The 15,697-nt window shown below is 40.6% G+C and overlaps 2 protein-coding genes across 2 annotated transcripts; both read right to left on the bottom strand.

Annotated features, from left to right (window-relative positions):
• Positions 1 to 143: 143 nt before the first annotated feature.
• On the bottom strand, positions 144 to 6,713 carry LOC130180049 (kinesin-like protein KIF3B). The gene is made up of 8 exons (XM_056393347.1): positions 4,941 to 6,713; positions 4,736 to 4,837; positions 4,390 to 4,512; positions 3,877 to 3,995; positions 3,002 to 3,118; positions 2,086 to 2,200; positions 1,192 to 1,370; positions 144 to 1,039 (listed from the first exon to the last, which is right to left on the bottom strand). Exons 1-8 carry the CDS (start codon positions 6,339 to 6,341, stop codon positions 889 to 891), a joined length of 2,307 nt encoding a protein of 768 aa, XP_056249322.1. The 5' UTR covers positions 6,342 to 6,713; the 3' UTR covers positions 144 to 888.
• Positions 6,714 to 6,843: 130 nt separating this feature from the next.
• Positions 6,844 to 14,512, bottom strand: hadhab (hydroxyacyl-CoA dehydrogenase trifunctional multienzyme complex subunit alpha b). Its single transcript, XM_056393348.1, has 20 exons — positions 14,360 to 14,512; positions 13,585 to 13,626; positions 13,361 to 13,431; positions 13,145 to 13,278; positions 12,862 to 13,000; positions 12,649 to 12,768; positions 11,968 to 12,070; positions 11,683 to 11,805; positions 11,455 to 11,573; positions 11,186 to 11,242; positions 10,984 to 11,093; positions 10,554 to 10,688; positions 9,557 to 9,728; positions 9,366 to 9,452; positions 9,133 to 9,273; positions 8,809 to 8,877; positions 8,455 to 8,650; positions 8,204 to 8,318; positions 7,792 to 7,937; positions 6,844 to 7,617 (listed from the first exon to the last, which is right to left on the bottom strand). Exons 1-20 carry the CDS (start codon positions 14,424 to 14,426, stop codon positions 7,472 to 7,474), a joined length of 2,292 nt encoding a protein of 763 aa, XP_056249323.1. The 5' UTR covers positions 14,427 to 14,512; the 3' UTR covers positions 6,844 to 7,471.
• Between the last annotated feature and the right edge of the window lie 1,185 nt (positions 14,513 to 15,697).

Genomic DNA, 15,697 nt, shown 5'->3' with positions numbered 1-15,697 from the left:
TCTTACTGTATATAGATGTCATCTCAAAGTCCAGGCTTCCCACATATATTTATTTTAGCTGTCAACCGCAATTAAGACCAGGATCACAGGAAAACTGCAGCATAACCGCAGCTCTTGGTGAAAATACAGTAGGCAATTCGAGATAATTTTTCAGTCTGTTTATTTTCATGTGTAAGCAAATGGACTTTGCACGATTTCACAACTATGAAAAATAAGGCAGCTAATCAAGAGAGCACTGCAAGCTTTCTTCACATTTGTGGCTCACAATTACATTGGCTACAAATTCAAGCAACAATTCATCAAGCATACAGGATAAACAAGGGTGGCCCCTATTAGGTGGGGCCTTCACTTCCCCAATCACCCTCTACTATTTAGGCAAAGATACACCAGATACACTTTGTAGTCTTTTACATAAAGAAAAAAGGAGACTCAAGTGTTTCTTTTGGTAAATAATTGATTAAACAAAACAAAATAAAGAAAAATAAAGATTTAAAAGATTCCCAACAACAGTTTACTGTATATCAAACCTAGACGTTTTAGCTGTGCTATTTGGGTAGGCCAGTGTGAGCCAAGAGAAACTGCATGATTCAGGCAACAGTAGGAAAAAGCCAGCAAACAAGGAAAGATCAGTGAAAGAGCTTCACAGATTCTCCATTGCATTTATGTAACAGACGTTCTTTGGAAATGAATGTTTTGTCTTTATGGTCTCACACATGCTTACTAAAGTAATTCTTACTCAAAAATATAAAGAAACAAAGTGAGAAATAAATTTATAACCAAGGCATATAATTTCCCCACACCTCTCCCAATTGCCCCCTGGCCAGTCTGGGGTACTTGGTGCCACCTTGAACTAAGGCCGGTCCTACAGTACAGGTCTATCAACACATATCAGGGGCTTGTCTGAACTGGACCTCCCAGTGGGAGATAGGCAGCAGAGGATGGTCTCTGTCTGTGAGAGGGAGAGAAGCTCTGAGATCCTGATGCAAGAGTGGTGGAGGATGACGATGATGTGACAGATGCTGCTTGCGGTGCCTGATACCTAGAGACCATAAAACATTTTTAAAAAAACAGACTTAGTCATTATTAAAGATCCAATATGTTTGATTTGTTAAGGTACCATATCTCAAAATGACCTAATGTATCTACATTGGATTTCACCACGTGCTGAGACTTTCCCAGCTACTCTCTCACCAGGATTGGGATTTCCTGACCCGTGATGAGGAAGTGGGCCTCTCTCTAGTTGGAACATTCACCAGAAGATCCCGCATCAGCCGTGGAGAGAAAGCCCTCTCCAGGTGGGTTCCATTAAGGTTCAAGGTGAACATGGTTGGTGGAGACATATCTAACTCCAACAGCATGATATTCTCAGCCTGTAAGAAGAGATGACAGTAAAGTCGCAGTTTTAATAACACAACTTCAAATACAAAGGCATTTTTTGTCTTGTGGGATGCCTCCCTGTTTTCTGCTATGCTCCGACTTGCTGTGTTAACTTTTGGTCCCATCTGTTTGCTGTAAAGGCAAATTCGATATTTACTCAACCAGTTTCAAACAAAACTCTTCCATCTGTTCCAGTGCATAATCAGCTCCGTTTCCTTAAAACATCTATTATGAAACATCTTCAGCAACACACTGCAAAGTAAGCTCGATCTGAATTTTTTAAACTCAGAGCAACATAGTGTGGACCAAAGCATGGGTACATCATTGTTATTATTGTCACAAACAATGCTGTTAAAATGCAGATGATCCTACATTCACTTACAATTATATTATTACTGTATATGAACCAATTTAGTACAGGTAACTACTGTCAACCCCCTCCCCTTTATTTATTGGAATAGACTTAATCCTTTTTCTATTATTTGTGCTGCCTTTTATTTGAGAGTTTACAGTATCTGCTTTGTGACATTACATTGATTATTCACTAACAAAAGATGCAATAGTTTAAACTGTGAAAGGTTTCCATGGCTACAACCATCCTCACATCCTCCAGCTAAGAAGGCGTCTTTGAACATGGAAATGAGACTAATATTTCACATCTCTTGCTGTACTTTTCCCAACTGTCCTCGTGAATGCCCGAGCACTGACCTGGTATCTAGATGGGGCCCCAGTTGCCGTGGCAACCGCCATCTGTGCATATTGGCTGATTGGCCTCTTGTATCCCACAGCCGAGAGAGGCCTTCTCTTGACCTGAGTGGGTGCACTGAGATAAAGACATGGGAAAGGAAGGGTTTGGATTCAGTTAAATACACTTAAGGCTTTGCTTAGCGGTTCGGACACAAGTTTCTGTAACCCCAAAGGCCCTATATTTGGTCAACGGATCAGCTCCCACCAGAAAAAAAACACTCCTATTATCTTCCCTATGCCATGTTTAACTCAGCTTTCCAAGTGTTTCAGTAAAACAAATAAATAACCAGGGAGGCCAGGCTGCCTGGTCTCCTTTGATTAAAGAAGATATCTGTTTCTTGGAAAAGCAAAATACATAAATTATCCATATTATGTAAGCTTACAGTCTGTTAATGTGAGTCTCATAAATTCTGACTTTGCCATCCCCTGGTGGCAGCATCTTACTACAACGCAAAAAACTTTATTTTTTAAAACAATCTGAAAGATCCTATAATCACATAAATTGTTGTATCATCTATCTGTGATTTTATTGAAGGTCTTCAAGTGAGCTTTATCTACGTATACCCCTGTTACTGCCTTCCTACATTTCCCAGTTGACTGACAGCCCTTACAGCAGGAAAGTGCAGGTGCATTCAGGTGTGATACATGGAGGTCAAAAGAACTGTAATAGAGTTAATGTTTTTCCAGTTGTAAAGGAGGAATATATGCACCCTTGACTTAACACCTGATAAAATGTACCTTACAGCTGCATTGTGGTCTTTTTAGATGGCTGTATCTGTCACAGATTTACAATTGGTTTTGAGGATTTTTTTTTTGTCTGTCTTTAATGTACCACTTGCAGTATCTTATGTCAGCTATGTGAGATGGATTCACTGACCTCTCTGATGGAAGGACCGGCTGGAGTCTCCACTGATCCTCCTCACTGTCAAAGTGCAGCCTGTTCATAATCTTGTTCTTTTCCTCGGGAGGTATAAAATTCTCAATTAAGAGATATCTGCAATATGCAATACAAGTATGTGTCATCTGAGGTCAGCCGCAGTATTTCATTCATACCACAAGAAAAGTATTGAGAAAAAATTGAACTTCTGCAGAATTATACATGTTAATAATCACAATTAAACGTAAACAAATTCAGTAATAGCAAGAGATTTTTTGAACAATGCCACCTCACAGCCCATTGAACAAATTAGAAGTTTGTGCCTGACTAGTTACACTTTACAGATCCCTCCCGGCTTCATGCCACCACCCCACCCTGATGAGGCAAGAATCTCTCACATACTCAGAGTTATGTAGTTATGCCTCTTGAATTCTTGAAAAATATTTCAGCGCACAGCAGACGTGGTTTAAAAAGTTTAATATTTTAATGTTAATATACATCTCGGCTGTACCACGATGTAATTTATTGCATATAGATAGATAGATAGATACTTTATTTATCTCCTAGGGGAAATTCATGAATTATTATAATCTTGGATAAAGGCAAACAGGCTTCACTTATTTGCATGAAAGGTGTTGTCATTCAAATAAAGAATCATTATAGCAAGTGTTGGGTGAACCTTACTTGGATTCTTGGCAGTCTTCAAAATATATGAACTAAACCCTGCATGTGATGAACCTACACCACGATGTGGGCATGAATATGTGCAACATGTATCGTGCATTATTATGTTGAAATAGGAAAACCACACAGTAATGCGAAAGACGTGACATTATGTACCTGTGTGGATTTATCGATGTGGGCAGTGAACTTACTTGTACTTTAGCTCTCTGGTGAGCTCATTCTGTGTCTGTTCAAGCTCCTGTCTGGTCATGACGTGTTCATCGATGACATCTTTTATCTCCCCCTTCACCAACTGGAGTTTGGTATACAACTGTACACAGCAGGGACATATCATTTACTAGTGTGTGTCATTTTAAGAAGTAGGGGACAAATGTTTGCATGAGTCAGAGTGTGGAGCTGTAACAGAAACTGACAAGGCATTCATGGAAACAATTTAAACTTAATTGACGCAAGTGGAAAAAATGTTCACTACCTACTGGAAATGAGAAATGAAATTATTCGCAAACACCAGAAAAAAAGAGGTCTGTCCAGAGAGACATGGACTCACAAGTGCCGCCTCTCCTGGTGACGTCTCTCTAAAAAAAGATCCTTGTTTCCAAATAAGATTAACTAATTAAATAATGATTTAATCCTTAAAACACATCAGCGGCTGAGCTTTTGTAATGATGACTTCGGAGCACATGGGTGTGTGTGAGTCATCTTACCCTCTTCAGCTTCTTTGTCTTTAGTTCCACCTCCTGCTGCAGGGAGGAGAAGGTTTCTTTCATTTCTAAGGCCTCCTCGTCCTGCAGCATCATCTGCTGCTGGATCTCTCGCTCTCGTCTGATCTGCAAATCACAGACAAATGTGTAGCTCAATTCAATTTTAATATAAGGAGTACGCCCTTAAAAATCCAGCTAGGTTCCAAACATCTTTGTGTGTAACTTCAGACTAGCCACAATTATACTTGTTTAAACTTGAGCTGAAAAGTAACACTAAATGTACTTTATATCATTTAATTTTGGGAAAGAATGACTTAAATCATTATTGTTTTGATTAACTGCAAATTACCTGTTCTGCAATCTCTTGCCTCTTCAGCTCAAGCATTTTCTGTTGTTCATTGGTGTGATCAATTATAGTCTTTCCTCCGACTAACAGCTTGCTCTCCATCGTCTGTGAACAAAGAAACACAATAAATTATTTATGCAAATTTTTTATTGTTCCACCGGAGTCACATTTATCAGCCACTGTGCTGTTTAATAACAAGGCACGGTACCTTATATTTCTCTATGATCTTCTCCAAAGCATCCTGATCCCACTGCATGTCCTCCACACTTTTCCTGTGTTCGTTCAGGGGCTTTAACTTCTCGCTGCTTCCCTGGCAGGTCAGACTCTTGGGGATGCCTCCCTCTTTCATGTACTGTTTCAAATCTGATTCCTCCTGCACAGCCTTCCAATCCTCCACATCCTTCTCCTTAAGGAGCTCCTCTTCCATCCCAGCCATACTTTTACTCAGTCTTCTACTATTCCTCCTCCTCCTCCTCTCCTTTGCAAGCATCCCTTGCTCCTCCAGCTGGGCTTTCAAGCGTGCGATCTCCTGCTGAAACTCTCTCAGCAGGGCATCTTTGGGGTCCTCGTTAATCCGAGGTTTGTTCTTTATGTTCTTGGCCCTGCTGGCGTACCTGAGTGTGGCCAGGGATTCACTGAAATTCTTCTGCGAAGGCCCCACTGTTGCTATCATGACAGTCTTTGCATTGCCACCCAGCGAATCCTGGAGCAAGCGGGTCAGTTTGGAGTCTCTGTACGGGATGTGGGTGCTCTTGCCATCCGCCAGAGCTGAAATGACATTCCCCAGCGCTGAGAGAGACAGGTTGATTTTGGTTGCCTCCTTCATTCTCTTCCCTTTTGCTCCTGTCTTGCTCTGGCGCTCGCTGCCAGCCAGGTCAACCATGTTCAGCTTCCCAACCCGGATGTGGTCCTCGCCATCTGGCCCTACCTCACTGCACTCCACGGTTACGACAAAAATTGCATGAGACCGAGAGCTGTGTTCGTTCATGTTGGTGAACCCCACAGACCTGGACTGGTTGCCTATGTTCATCACATGTTCGATCTCAGTGGCATTCTTTGTCACCACTGACGACAAGTCTTTCACATACACCCCAAAGTCCGGATTCTCTTTAAGCTCCAGTTTCTTGTTGTTATCTTTGCACAGCAGATCTCTCACTTCCTCCTGGTAGATCTCAAGGTACGATGACCTCACCAGGTACTTCTGGTTCTGAGTTCTGGAGATCTGTGTGAAAATGTGCTGAAATGAATTTGGTATAACCCCTCTCTTGTCTGGGTCGTTTGACACCCCTTGCATGGTGAATGTTTTACCTGTCCCCGTTTGTCCGTAGGCAAATATAGTCCCGTTGAAGCCATGCAGCACGGACTCCACCAGAGGTCTGACCGCATCATCATAAATGTCGCTTTGTTTTGATTCCCAGCCATACACAGAGTCAAACGTGAACACTTTCATCGGCTCATCAGGTGGTGCCTTAGGGTTCCTGATGGTGATCCGCCCCAGTTTGTCATCAATGTCCAAAATGTTTTCACACTGAGCTGTCTCCTCTTTCCTGTTGAACGGCCGGCAGCGGACCACCACCCTGACCGCCTCGCAATGTTTGCTTTTAGACATTTTTGGTCAAAAATGAGAGAAAAAGCATAACTATCCTCACCATATTAAAAAGGCCACCGTCATCATCATCATCATCATCTTCGGGCGGTGGCTACAATTTAGCGCCTTTCCTTCTCTGTACAGGTGCAGCAGAGAGCGACATACACACCTCATGTGAGCCACTCTGAGCCGCTTAGATCATCCACACGAACCGGCGTCTCCTCCGCCCCGAGCATCTTCCAGAAAAGGATGCGATGTCACAGGATGTTAAATAGGGATGCTGCTGGAGAAAAACACCCAGCCAGCCCGGCCCAGCCCACACAGCCTCCCCGCGGTACACACCCTGCTCTGCGGACAATGGAAACCAGACATGTGACCTGCGCGACGAATTGGATTTGAGCAAATCTTCTCCTGGTCCTCAGCGATGGTCTAATGTAATGTAATCTTTGATATATTACCTCAACATCTAAGCAGCACTTGAACGCACCAAGAGAGGGGGGGAAAAAAGTATCAGAAAACCAAATTTGATTCAATAACAAAACATTTATTCAAGCTTCACATTTACATCACCGTTCAAACCAGGCCAGAAAATCTTTTAATGTACAAAAAAGTAATGACACTTGCTGAAGAATATTGATAGACATTCATCAGTACTGACAAATTATTTGCCAGTTGGAAAATATTTTAATTCCTTTGTCTCTGCAGTGTCTTTAAATGCAATGCGTGAATAATTAGGCTTCTTATGCTCCTTAATCTATACACCATCATGTAAATCAATAATGTTAAAGTACAATAAAAAAAACATGTTTCTGCAGATAATATACTCTGTTACCAGTTTATTAGGTACACCCAGCTAAAACTAATGCACTGTTTTAGAGAGTCTGTTGATTCAACTGTACAGTCACTTTGGAGGCTATATAAGAGAGGCACCTCTATGTTATTGCTATACAACACCACACTCTGCGTCATGCAAAATGATCATACAGTAGAAACAGTTTCAACAAATGCTGAATGTTATAAAGACAGATTGCATGATACTAGTTTTAGCTAGGTGTACCTAATAAACTGGAAACTGAGCGTATCTCCAGTATGTTTGCCTCCACTCATGTGGCAGGCTTTATTATGAGCTACTGGCACGCGCGGTGAGTCGGTCACTTGTGAAATTTCTTGCTAGAATCCTTTGCATGATCCAGCAGGAGTTGGCATGGAGTGAAGTGATTTCCGTAGACAGCTTCATACGCCCTCATCTTCTCCACCAGTTTGTCGGCACCAAAGGTGTCAACAAAACGGAAAGGTCCTGGAAGCAGTAAGATATTAGATTAGATTAGATAGAACACGCTATGAAACATGAAACATGAAACATAGAACAAAAGGAGAGCCCTTGGGGAGGTAATGCTCTTTCCACTGACAAGAGTATAGAGACACTGAGCATAAGCTGCTCAGATGACCATGACTAAGGTTGAAATCTGACCTCCGAGGAAGGGAGGGAATCCCAGCCCAAACACTGCCCCAATGTCTCCTTCCAAGGGGTTGTTCAAAATACCCTCCTGCAAACACATCACAGCCTCGTTGACGAATCGGGAAACGAGTCTGTACTGCACATCGGAGTCTGACGAGCTGGAAAAACATTCGCATGCAAGAACAGAGTATTTCAATGGTTAAACGATTAAAAATTTAACAAAATATAATCAAAAGCTCAATAGGTTGTGGGTTGTGTTTTGTCACCTCCACCTCTTATGAGTAACAACTGAAGAAAAAATTTAAGGTTAAAAGCATGTGCTTTTAGACTTCCTCTAATAATAGTAGTTTTGTATAAGACAAGGTTAATAGTGCAACTTCAACTGCTGCGTTGTTAGTTCTGCAATTGTCCAGTGTCATCTTACACAGCAGGATTTGGTGTTATCCTGAACTTCTCAAGGATGTCTCCGATGTCTGGGTTGACTTCTTTGACTTTGAGTCCTGGCTGGTAGATGTAGCAACCCTTTCCTGATTTCCGGCCTGGGTGGGGGGTGGGGGGGTGGGGTGGGGGTGAGGGAGCAAGGATTAAATACAATACATGCTCACATTAATTAATGGATGAAATACTTCATCCAACCTTAAGTGTGACACAATCCTTCAATGTGACCACCCATACCCTTAAATCCCATGTCCACCATGGTCTTCAGAACCTCCACATTTCCACCACCGAAGCGAGAGCCAAAAGCTTTGCCGAGGTCCTCTGCCACATGGGCGGCTACGTCAATACCAACTTCATCAGCCAGTGTGGCTGCACCCACAGGGAACCCGAAGCTCGTGGTGAGTGCATCCAACTTCTTGGGGTCAACCCCTTCCTGTAAATGCACCATGGGTAGATTATTAAATTAGGTATACTGTATGTACAACAGATATCCTAAAAGGTATGTATATGCTTTGTTCAACTTAGCATACATACGTACAGCGTACATAAATACTCATTCACAGCTGCTTTTTGTACTGCAATACTACCAACCTGAAGTACTCGTACAGCTTCAGCCAACATTGGAGCCAAACACCTTGTTGTATAGAATCCAGGTCCATCCTGCAAAGACATTTGTGTCAAATGTTGTTGTTGTGAAATATTGGTACAATTAACATGCATCAACACGTGACTCATGGTGGTCATTAGTTCAAGCTGTGATCAGTATTTTGGCTGAATCACCCTCAGCCACTTATAACTTCATTGTTAGTTATTTGTTGTCTCTTTGTGAATATTTAATAAGGGATTTAAAAGTCTTACAAGGTCACTTTACAGGGAAAAAAAAAAAAAAAAAAAAAAAAAAAAAAAAACACTGACCCCAACAACTATGATGACTTTGCCCTGCTTCAGGCCGACTGCCACAGCAGAGGCTGTAGTGTCCTTTGACGTCTTATCAGTGGTTATAATCTCAAGCAGCTGCATCTTGTCGACTGGAGAGAAGTAGTGCATTCCAATGACCTGAGGAAACAGAGAAAATATTCAGCAACACAGTGCCTTTTCATTTAGAAGCAATCAGGGATTTTTAAATCACAAGGCTCCTAAGTACAAACCTTGTCTGGTCTCTTGCTGGCAGCAGCGATGTCCTTGATGGGCAGAGCAGAGGTGTTGCTGGCAAATATGCAGTGAGGGGAGACCACCTGCGGGCAGATGTTTGTTAGCTCAAAGTCACAGCTAAACTATGAAACTATTGTGGGTACATTCTCTTTGTAATTAAGGCCTAAGCCTCTTCGGTCACACTTACAGCCTCCACCTCCTTCAGGACAGCATGCTTGATGTTAATGTCTTCAAACACAGCTTCAATAACCATGTCTGCCTTTTCAAAGCCGCCGTAATTCAGCTGGCCGGTCAGGTTGGACAGTATGGAGTCTCTCTGAAATGACGTGATGCTCTTCTTTTTTGTCTTGTCGTTGAGCCTTGTTAGGAATAAAATTAAAATGTTTCATCAGCGTACAAACATGCATACACATTTATGGTTCCAACATGTTTATGCGACAAAATTTACAACTACAACTATCATATTTTACCTACTGTCGTTAGACCTGTAACTGCATTTAGAGACCCGTTTTTAAAGTCAGGATGGCCCCATTTTATCGATGCAAGCACAACAACACATGCAAAGCAGCAGGTCTTAGCCGCATGGACTGCGTAGGCATCTCCAAGCACACCTGCTATTTTGGTTCATGTAGGTGCAGCAGCACAAAGTGCCAAAGGGCTGCAGCAGGTGAAATATCGAAGGATGAGATGATTGAGGCAGGTGCTGTGGGTTTTTATTCAACTTTACAATGATGAGAGAAATACATAATAATAAAAAGGTTGAAGTCCTCTATATGACCAAATAAATAGAATGCTATTTTTTCCAAGTTTCTATTGTTTCACATCATACTGTAAAATGTGACACATCATTTGCACCATAACAGGGTTCACAGGAATAAAACATGAAATGCTGTTTTTGCCTAAAAAGGAAGTTGTAAAGGAGGCAAACACAATTAATGAGCTGCTGTAATCTGATGTCTCCCACTTAAACTAGAGAACACTGAGTCATAGTGGACCAGTCTGATGCGGTTAGTATTGTATGAGATTACTTTGCAGCAGTCTGGTGTCATTTGCATATGATGAATGAACATAAAGGTTCATATAAGTTCAATAGGGTCCTTAATCTGTTGTAAGTAACATTCTTAATGACCAGAACAACTAATATTTAGGTGTGGGATGTGATAAATCATTGTCAGAGAACCCACCCTTTATAAACCTGCTGCTCTCCTCTGGCCAGTCCAGAAATAGTGGTGTCCTTCAGGATTGTGTGCACACCTTTGTCCACAGTAACCTGGGCGATACCTGCTCCCATCAGACCTGCTCCCAAGATGGCAAGAGTCCTGATGGTAAACAACAAAGACAGACAATTCATCTACCACCTAAAAAAAAGGTATAGAACATATTAAACCATATGAAGATTGATCCTTAAACTTCATTTAGACCAAAGCAAAGATGCACGATACTGTTTGACATAAGCGTAGACGTGTCAACATGAGTACCAGACCTGGATTTGTATCTCTGACAACTAAGTATTTAACTATGACCAAACAAACTGGCCTGAAATGTCAAGTTTAAGTTGAACATGTGTTAACTGTCCCAAATCACAGACAAGCTCTGTATGTGAAAGTGGCTTACTTCACTTCTTTTGCAGGAGTTCCAAAGCGATTCTTCTTGCACGCAACTTGACCGTGGTAGAGACCAATCAGGGCCCCTGATTCTGAGGTTCTCGCCAACTGACCAAAATTCTGTGACAAACATTGAAATTGGTGATGTTCACTTACACGGGGCACTACTGTAAATACCAAATTTACAAATGATACAGGGCGACAAACCTTACCTGAGACTCAGATAAGTATCCAGCAACAGGGCCTTGTTCTACTCCAGTCTTCACACACTGAGAGAAAACGGTAACAAATGACGTTTAAATTTAAAGTCATGTGAAATATGAGAGAAAAGAAAAGCGACAGGAAGTGTACTACAGGATTTCCCAAACAAGTTATTCTCCTTTTACTACAAATTTTAAGTCAAGCTCATTTCTTAAATTTCTCCCAGTGGCATCCAAATTTTCAAATATGAAGTTATTGCTTAGATGGAGCTTTTACTTACATTAATGATTTTCAGGGGTGCAGGATAAAGTCCTTTGCTCTGCTTCATAACTTTACCATGGACAGTTTTGTAAATTTGATTCCGGACAAATCCAAAGCTCATAATGTAGTCTTGAATTTCTATGGAGAAAGAACATCAACTCCTTAATGTACTATTATTATTAATCACAAAACTAATTCAAATGACTACAAAAGAGTCAAATAATCAATAAATGCAGAACCAACTTACTCTGCATCCTGCCCTTCTCTTTGCGGAGAGGGATCTTCTTGTTGACGATTCCTCTGGCACATTCGATGGCAACTTCCTCGAGGTAGTCTATTGTTCTTTCCTCTGGACTTTTCAGGCCAGGTCCTAGAAAACAAGAAGAAATAACACAATCATTTTGATCCTAAATACCAACTCATGCACAGTACAAACTGACCAAAGTGCACAGATTACAACATGTACAGGTGGTAATACTTAAAAACTACCAATTTAAGGCAGTTCAGTGCTTAGTTAAGACTAACTTTTTACCTAGAGGGTCCACAAGTTGGTCGATGAGCCCCATCTTCTTGGCTTTATCTGCTCTGATATTTCTTCCCGTTAGCATCATGTCAAAGGCACTGGGTATCCCAACCTAAAGGTAATAAAAGAAAATCTGTAAACTGATCTCTTATCAAAATTAAGACAGTGTTGTGCTGTGTATAGTCCATAAAAAAGTGTGTGATGAAAAAAGTGAAAAATGTGATTTTCTTTCCAAATTCTGAACCGAGGTTATATTGTAGTTAGTCATAATCCTTTGCTTCGAAGGACAGAGTTGTTGAAAACTGGACACGATGGGCAGGGGGGGATAATCTGTTTGCAGGGTCTTAAAGATGCTTGTAAACATTTTAAACCAATTATGTGCATTAACCAGCTTATTTGGCATTACAGCCATTTGAAGTGTTATTCTAATGTAACTAACCATAATATGACTACTATAGGATGCTTTCACACACCATACTCTGCATCATCATCATACATACTTTGTGGTTTTTGTACTTGATTAAAGAGCAAGTAATTAAAACAGTGAGGCAAAGTAATGGAACTTTGAGGAATAGCAATCTCCTGGGAGGCGCGCACACACTCATCAATAATGGTAAAAATGTTGCAAAAAAACAATGTGCAAATATTCTTTGAATTGAGGGAGTATAGGAATAGAATTTCAGTACTAACCATTTTGGGGAGTCTCTGAGTACCACCAGCTCCAGGTAAAAGACCCAGCATTACTTCAGGAGTACCGAGAACTGTTTTCTTGCTCTTTGTTGCAATTCTGTACTGGCAGGCAATGGCAAACTGAAATGTAAAACGAACGATAAGATAGCACATTATTATCAATCAAATATTTCCAGTGGAGTCAAACATACAGTTGGTTGCCGAAATGTTTACCTCTAGGCCTCCTCCTAAGCAAGAGCCATTGATAGCAGCAACGACAGGCTTTGGAGATTTTTCAATCAGCTCAAACATCTTCTGCCCTTCCTGAGAAAGTTTGGTGACCTCCTCTGCACTGTTGCAGGCCTGGATCATACTGTAACAGATGGAGAGTGTATTAAAAGACATCCAGAAAATCCAGGACATGACAAACCTCTATGGCATGTCATTCAGAGACTATGAAAGAGATTAATGGCGCACATTTCAAAACAGGCAGTGAGTTTAAGGATGTTTCTCTTACTTAATATCAGCTCCTGCAATGAAGCATCCTGGCTTTGAGGAGATGAGGACAGCACTTTGAACAGCATTGTTGCCCCACACCTCATCCATTACTTCTGCCATCTCCTTTTGCATTTGGATTGAAAGCGTGTTAACCTGAAGGGAAGACATCACCATTAGGTTCACATTTGAACCCTGAAGTGAAAATTGTCAGATTTCATTTTAAATGAGCTCCCACCTTGGAGCTAGGATCATTGATCCGTACAACAGCAACATCGCCCTTGACTTCATAGTTCACATGTGTACGGGCTAAAAATAAAGGGAAGATAATGTGCAGTGAGAAAATAATTGTGTCAGGGTGACTTATTTTTAACATATACTATATTAAGAGTAGTCATTATTGGACAGGGTGACCTTTTTTTAAACATATACTATATAAATGTATGGTGATTTTTGGATTACCTTGCATGGCAGGAGCTACCGAGAAGGTGCGAAAATTATTGCCTGTAAAAAGGAAAATGAGAATCAATACAACTACAGTCAATATCTTAACATGTTTAGTAATTCAAGAGCATTATATTAAACACTAAACACTATATAACCAAAAAAATGTCCTTATACAACATAAATGACATGTAAATGAGACGTGCACATAATATTGCCTTGACCTCAGCCGGTCTCGGCCATACTGAGTAATCCAGTGGAAAACGACCCTTCACCTAGATTCTCCGCCTACCACAGAGACACACTGTGGCCATCACAATGGCGAATGAATGGCACGAGTCTTCAAACCCTTATCTGAACTGTCATAACCCTGTCTAAACTGCCCTGACAGGTACACCGTACAGACGAAAGCACAAGCAAAAAGTGTGGTTTAAAACTTTTATTTCCAGAGTCACCCCTCCCTCCCTTAAGTTACGTGAATCCATAGCAGCCAGCTAGCTAGCATAGATAGCAAGTTTTCCCAGAAGTTTCAAACAAGATGTACAATAAAAAGTACAACTGTCAATGACTATTTCAAACAAACATTCACTGAGATATACGTTTGCTGAAAAAACAAAACGACCGTGTTTTATGGTGCACTGTCACAAATGTCTGCATAACATACTTCGGAGCTAACAGCTACTCTAACAAGCTAATCACCCCTCTACGACACTTGGCATACGCCGTACTTTCCGTATCGCCCCACGCGCTGCTTTTCTTTATACTTTAAAACCAAACCACATGCAATTTCTACCTATGAAGAGAGCATATCTCCTTGATGACAATCTGGAAAGAACACCAAGGGCTCGAACACCAGCCATCTTGGGAGCGGAGGTCAGTCAGCTGCGGTCTGAAGTGAAGCTAACTAGCTTGGTGTCAGTGTGCTATCATTGGTAAGAAAGCAAGATTGGTGACTGTGCGCTACTTCCTGAAAACCGGTTCAATCGGACCAGACGCTGATTGGTGTTCATTAAAAAACCCGAATGCCATTGGCTAACGCGGAAAAACTCGCAGCTCATTGGACGCTCAAGCACCACAAAATGCTTCTTAGCCCGCCCACTTCCTTAACCTGCAATTAAATGTAAACTCTTTTTTGTTAGACTGTGCCATTGAAGTTGTGTTTTTTTATTCCATATAAAACACTATTGTCATTACAGTTCTAATTTTAAAAAAAAATTATTAGACTAAATTAAAGCAATCGCAGCATACTACCACAAGGTGGAGGCAGAAATCAAACTTCAACATTTTCAAACATTAAAGCAATAAAATAATAATAAAATTATACTGTATCTCAAAATCATTATTCAGCTTCAAACTTATTCATAATCTCCCCTCAGGTTTTTTTTCTTGTGGTCCTTTTCTGTCTAAAACTGTTTTTTCCTGCACCTTCCATCTATCAATAGCTTGCAGCTGAGTGACCTAGTATATGTTCTATATTGATCACAGCACAAAGGTGACACCCTGTGTACAAATTGGTGAACTACATTACACAGACCTCTTCTCCTCTCTTGTAAGAAATGTATCTTACAGTACACTATTAAATAAAAATACTATACTCTTATTGTATAAATAAATAACACTATAATATCACTGTAAAACAATGCATATTTTCAGAATACTATGCTTATAGACACAAAAAAAAGTTAATTAGTGAAATTAAATGTATTTTTTTAATGTATGTTGCAACCATCCCTGATCCGTGTTGCAACTGTCCCCAGGGTTGGGACAATGCATTGTAAATACAGCACATTTCATACCCATCCAACCTATAAAGAGATAACTGCTGTCTGTCATTTCTTTTCCATTGAGTTTATTGTAATCATTCAGTCCATTTGCTTTCAGCATAATTAGTATTTTCTACACGTTGGCTATAATCAGTTGGCAGTTATCTTCATTAGTCCTGTACAGTCACTGGAACAGCCAATTTATCTCTTACAGGTGGTAATATTAAGGAATATATCATAATATATACTAAATAAAGGAAATGTTACAAGGTTCATGTATTTATCCTTTGACAGAGGGTTGTATAACAAGATGAGACTACACCATGAAAATTAATTTTATTGTTATGACATTTTATTTATTCACTCAT

The sequence above is a fragment of the Seriola aureovittata genome, chromosome 13, assembly GCF_021018895.1.
Source record: "Seriola aureovittata isolate HTS-2021-v1 ecotype China chromosome 13, ASM2101889v1, whole genome shotgun sequence".
Classification (NCBI taxonomy): domain Eukaryota; kingdom Metazoa; phylum Chordata; class Actinopteri; order Carangiformes; family Carangidae; genus Seriola; species Seriola aureovittata.
Note: the sequence above shows the minus strand (reverse complement) of the source record. Positions and strands in the feature narration are given on the sequence as shown.

Coding starts and splice junctions, on each gene's coding strand:
- LOC130180049 (XM_056393347.1), bottom strand. CDS start 6,341: ATGTCTAAAAGCAAACATTGCGAGGCGGTCAGGGTGGTGGTCCGCTGC. Junction 4,513..4,735: donor GGCAAGAGATTGCAGAACAG/GTAATTTGCAGT, acceptor TGTGATTTGCAG/ATCAGACGAGAGCGAGAGAT. Junction 2,201..3,001: donor CCGGTCCTTCCATCAGAGAG/GTCAGTGAATCC, acceptor TCTTTATCTCAG/TGCACCCACTCAGGTCAAGA.
- hadhab (XM_056393348.1), bottom strand. CDS start 14,426: ATGGCTGGTGTTCGAGCCCTTGGTGTTCTTTCCAGATTGTCATCAAGG. Junction 13,627..14,359: donor GAGATATGCTCTCTTCATAG/GTAGAAATTGCA, acceptor TCCTTTTTACAG/GCAATAATTTTCGCACCTTC. Junction 9,453..9,556: donor TCCTGAAGGAGGTGGAGGCT/GTAAGTGTGACC, acceptor ATCTGCCCGCAG/GTGGTCTCCCCTCACTGCAT.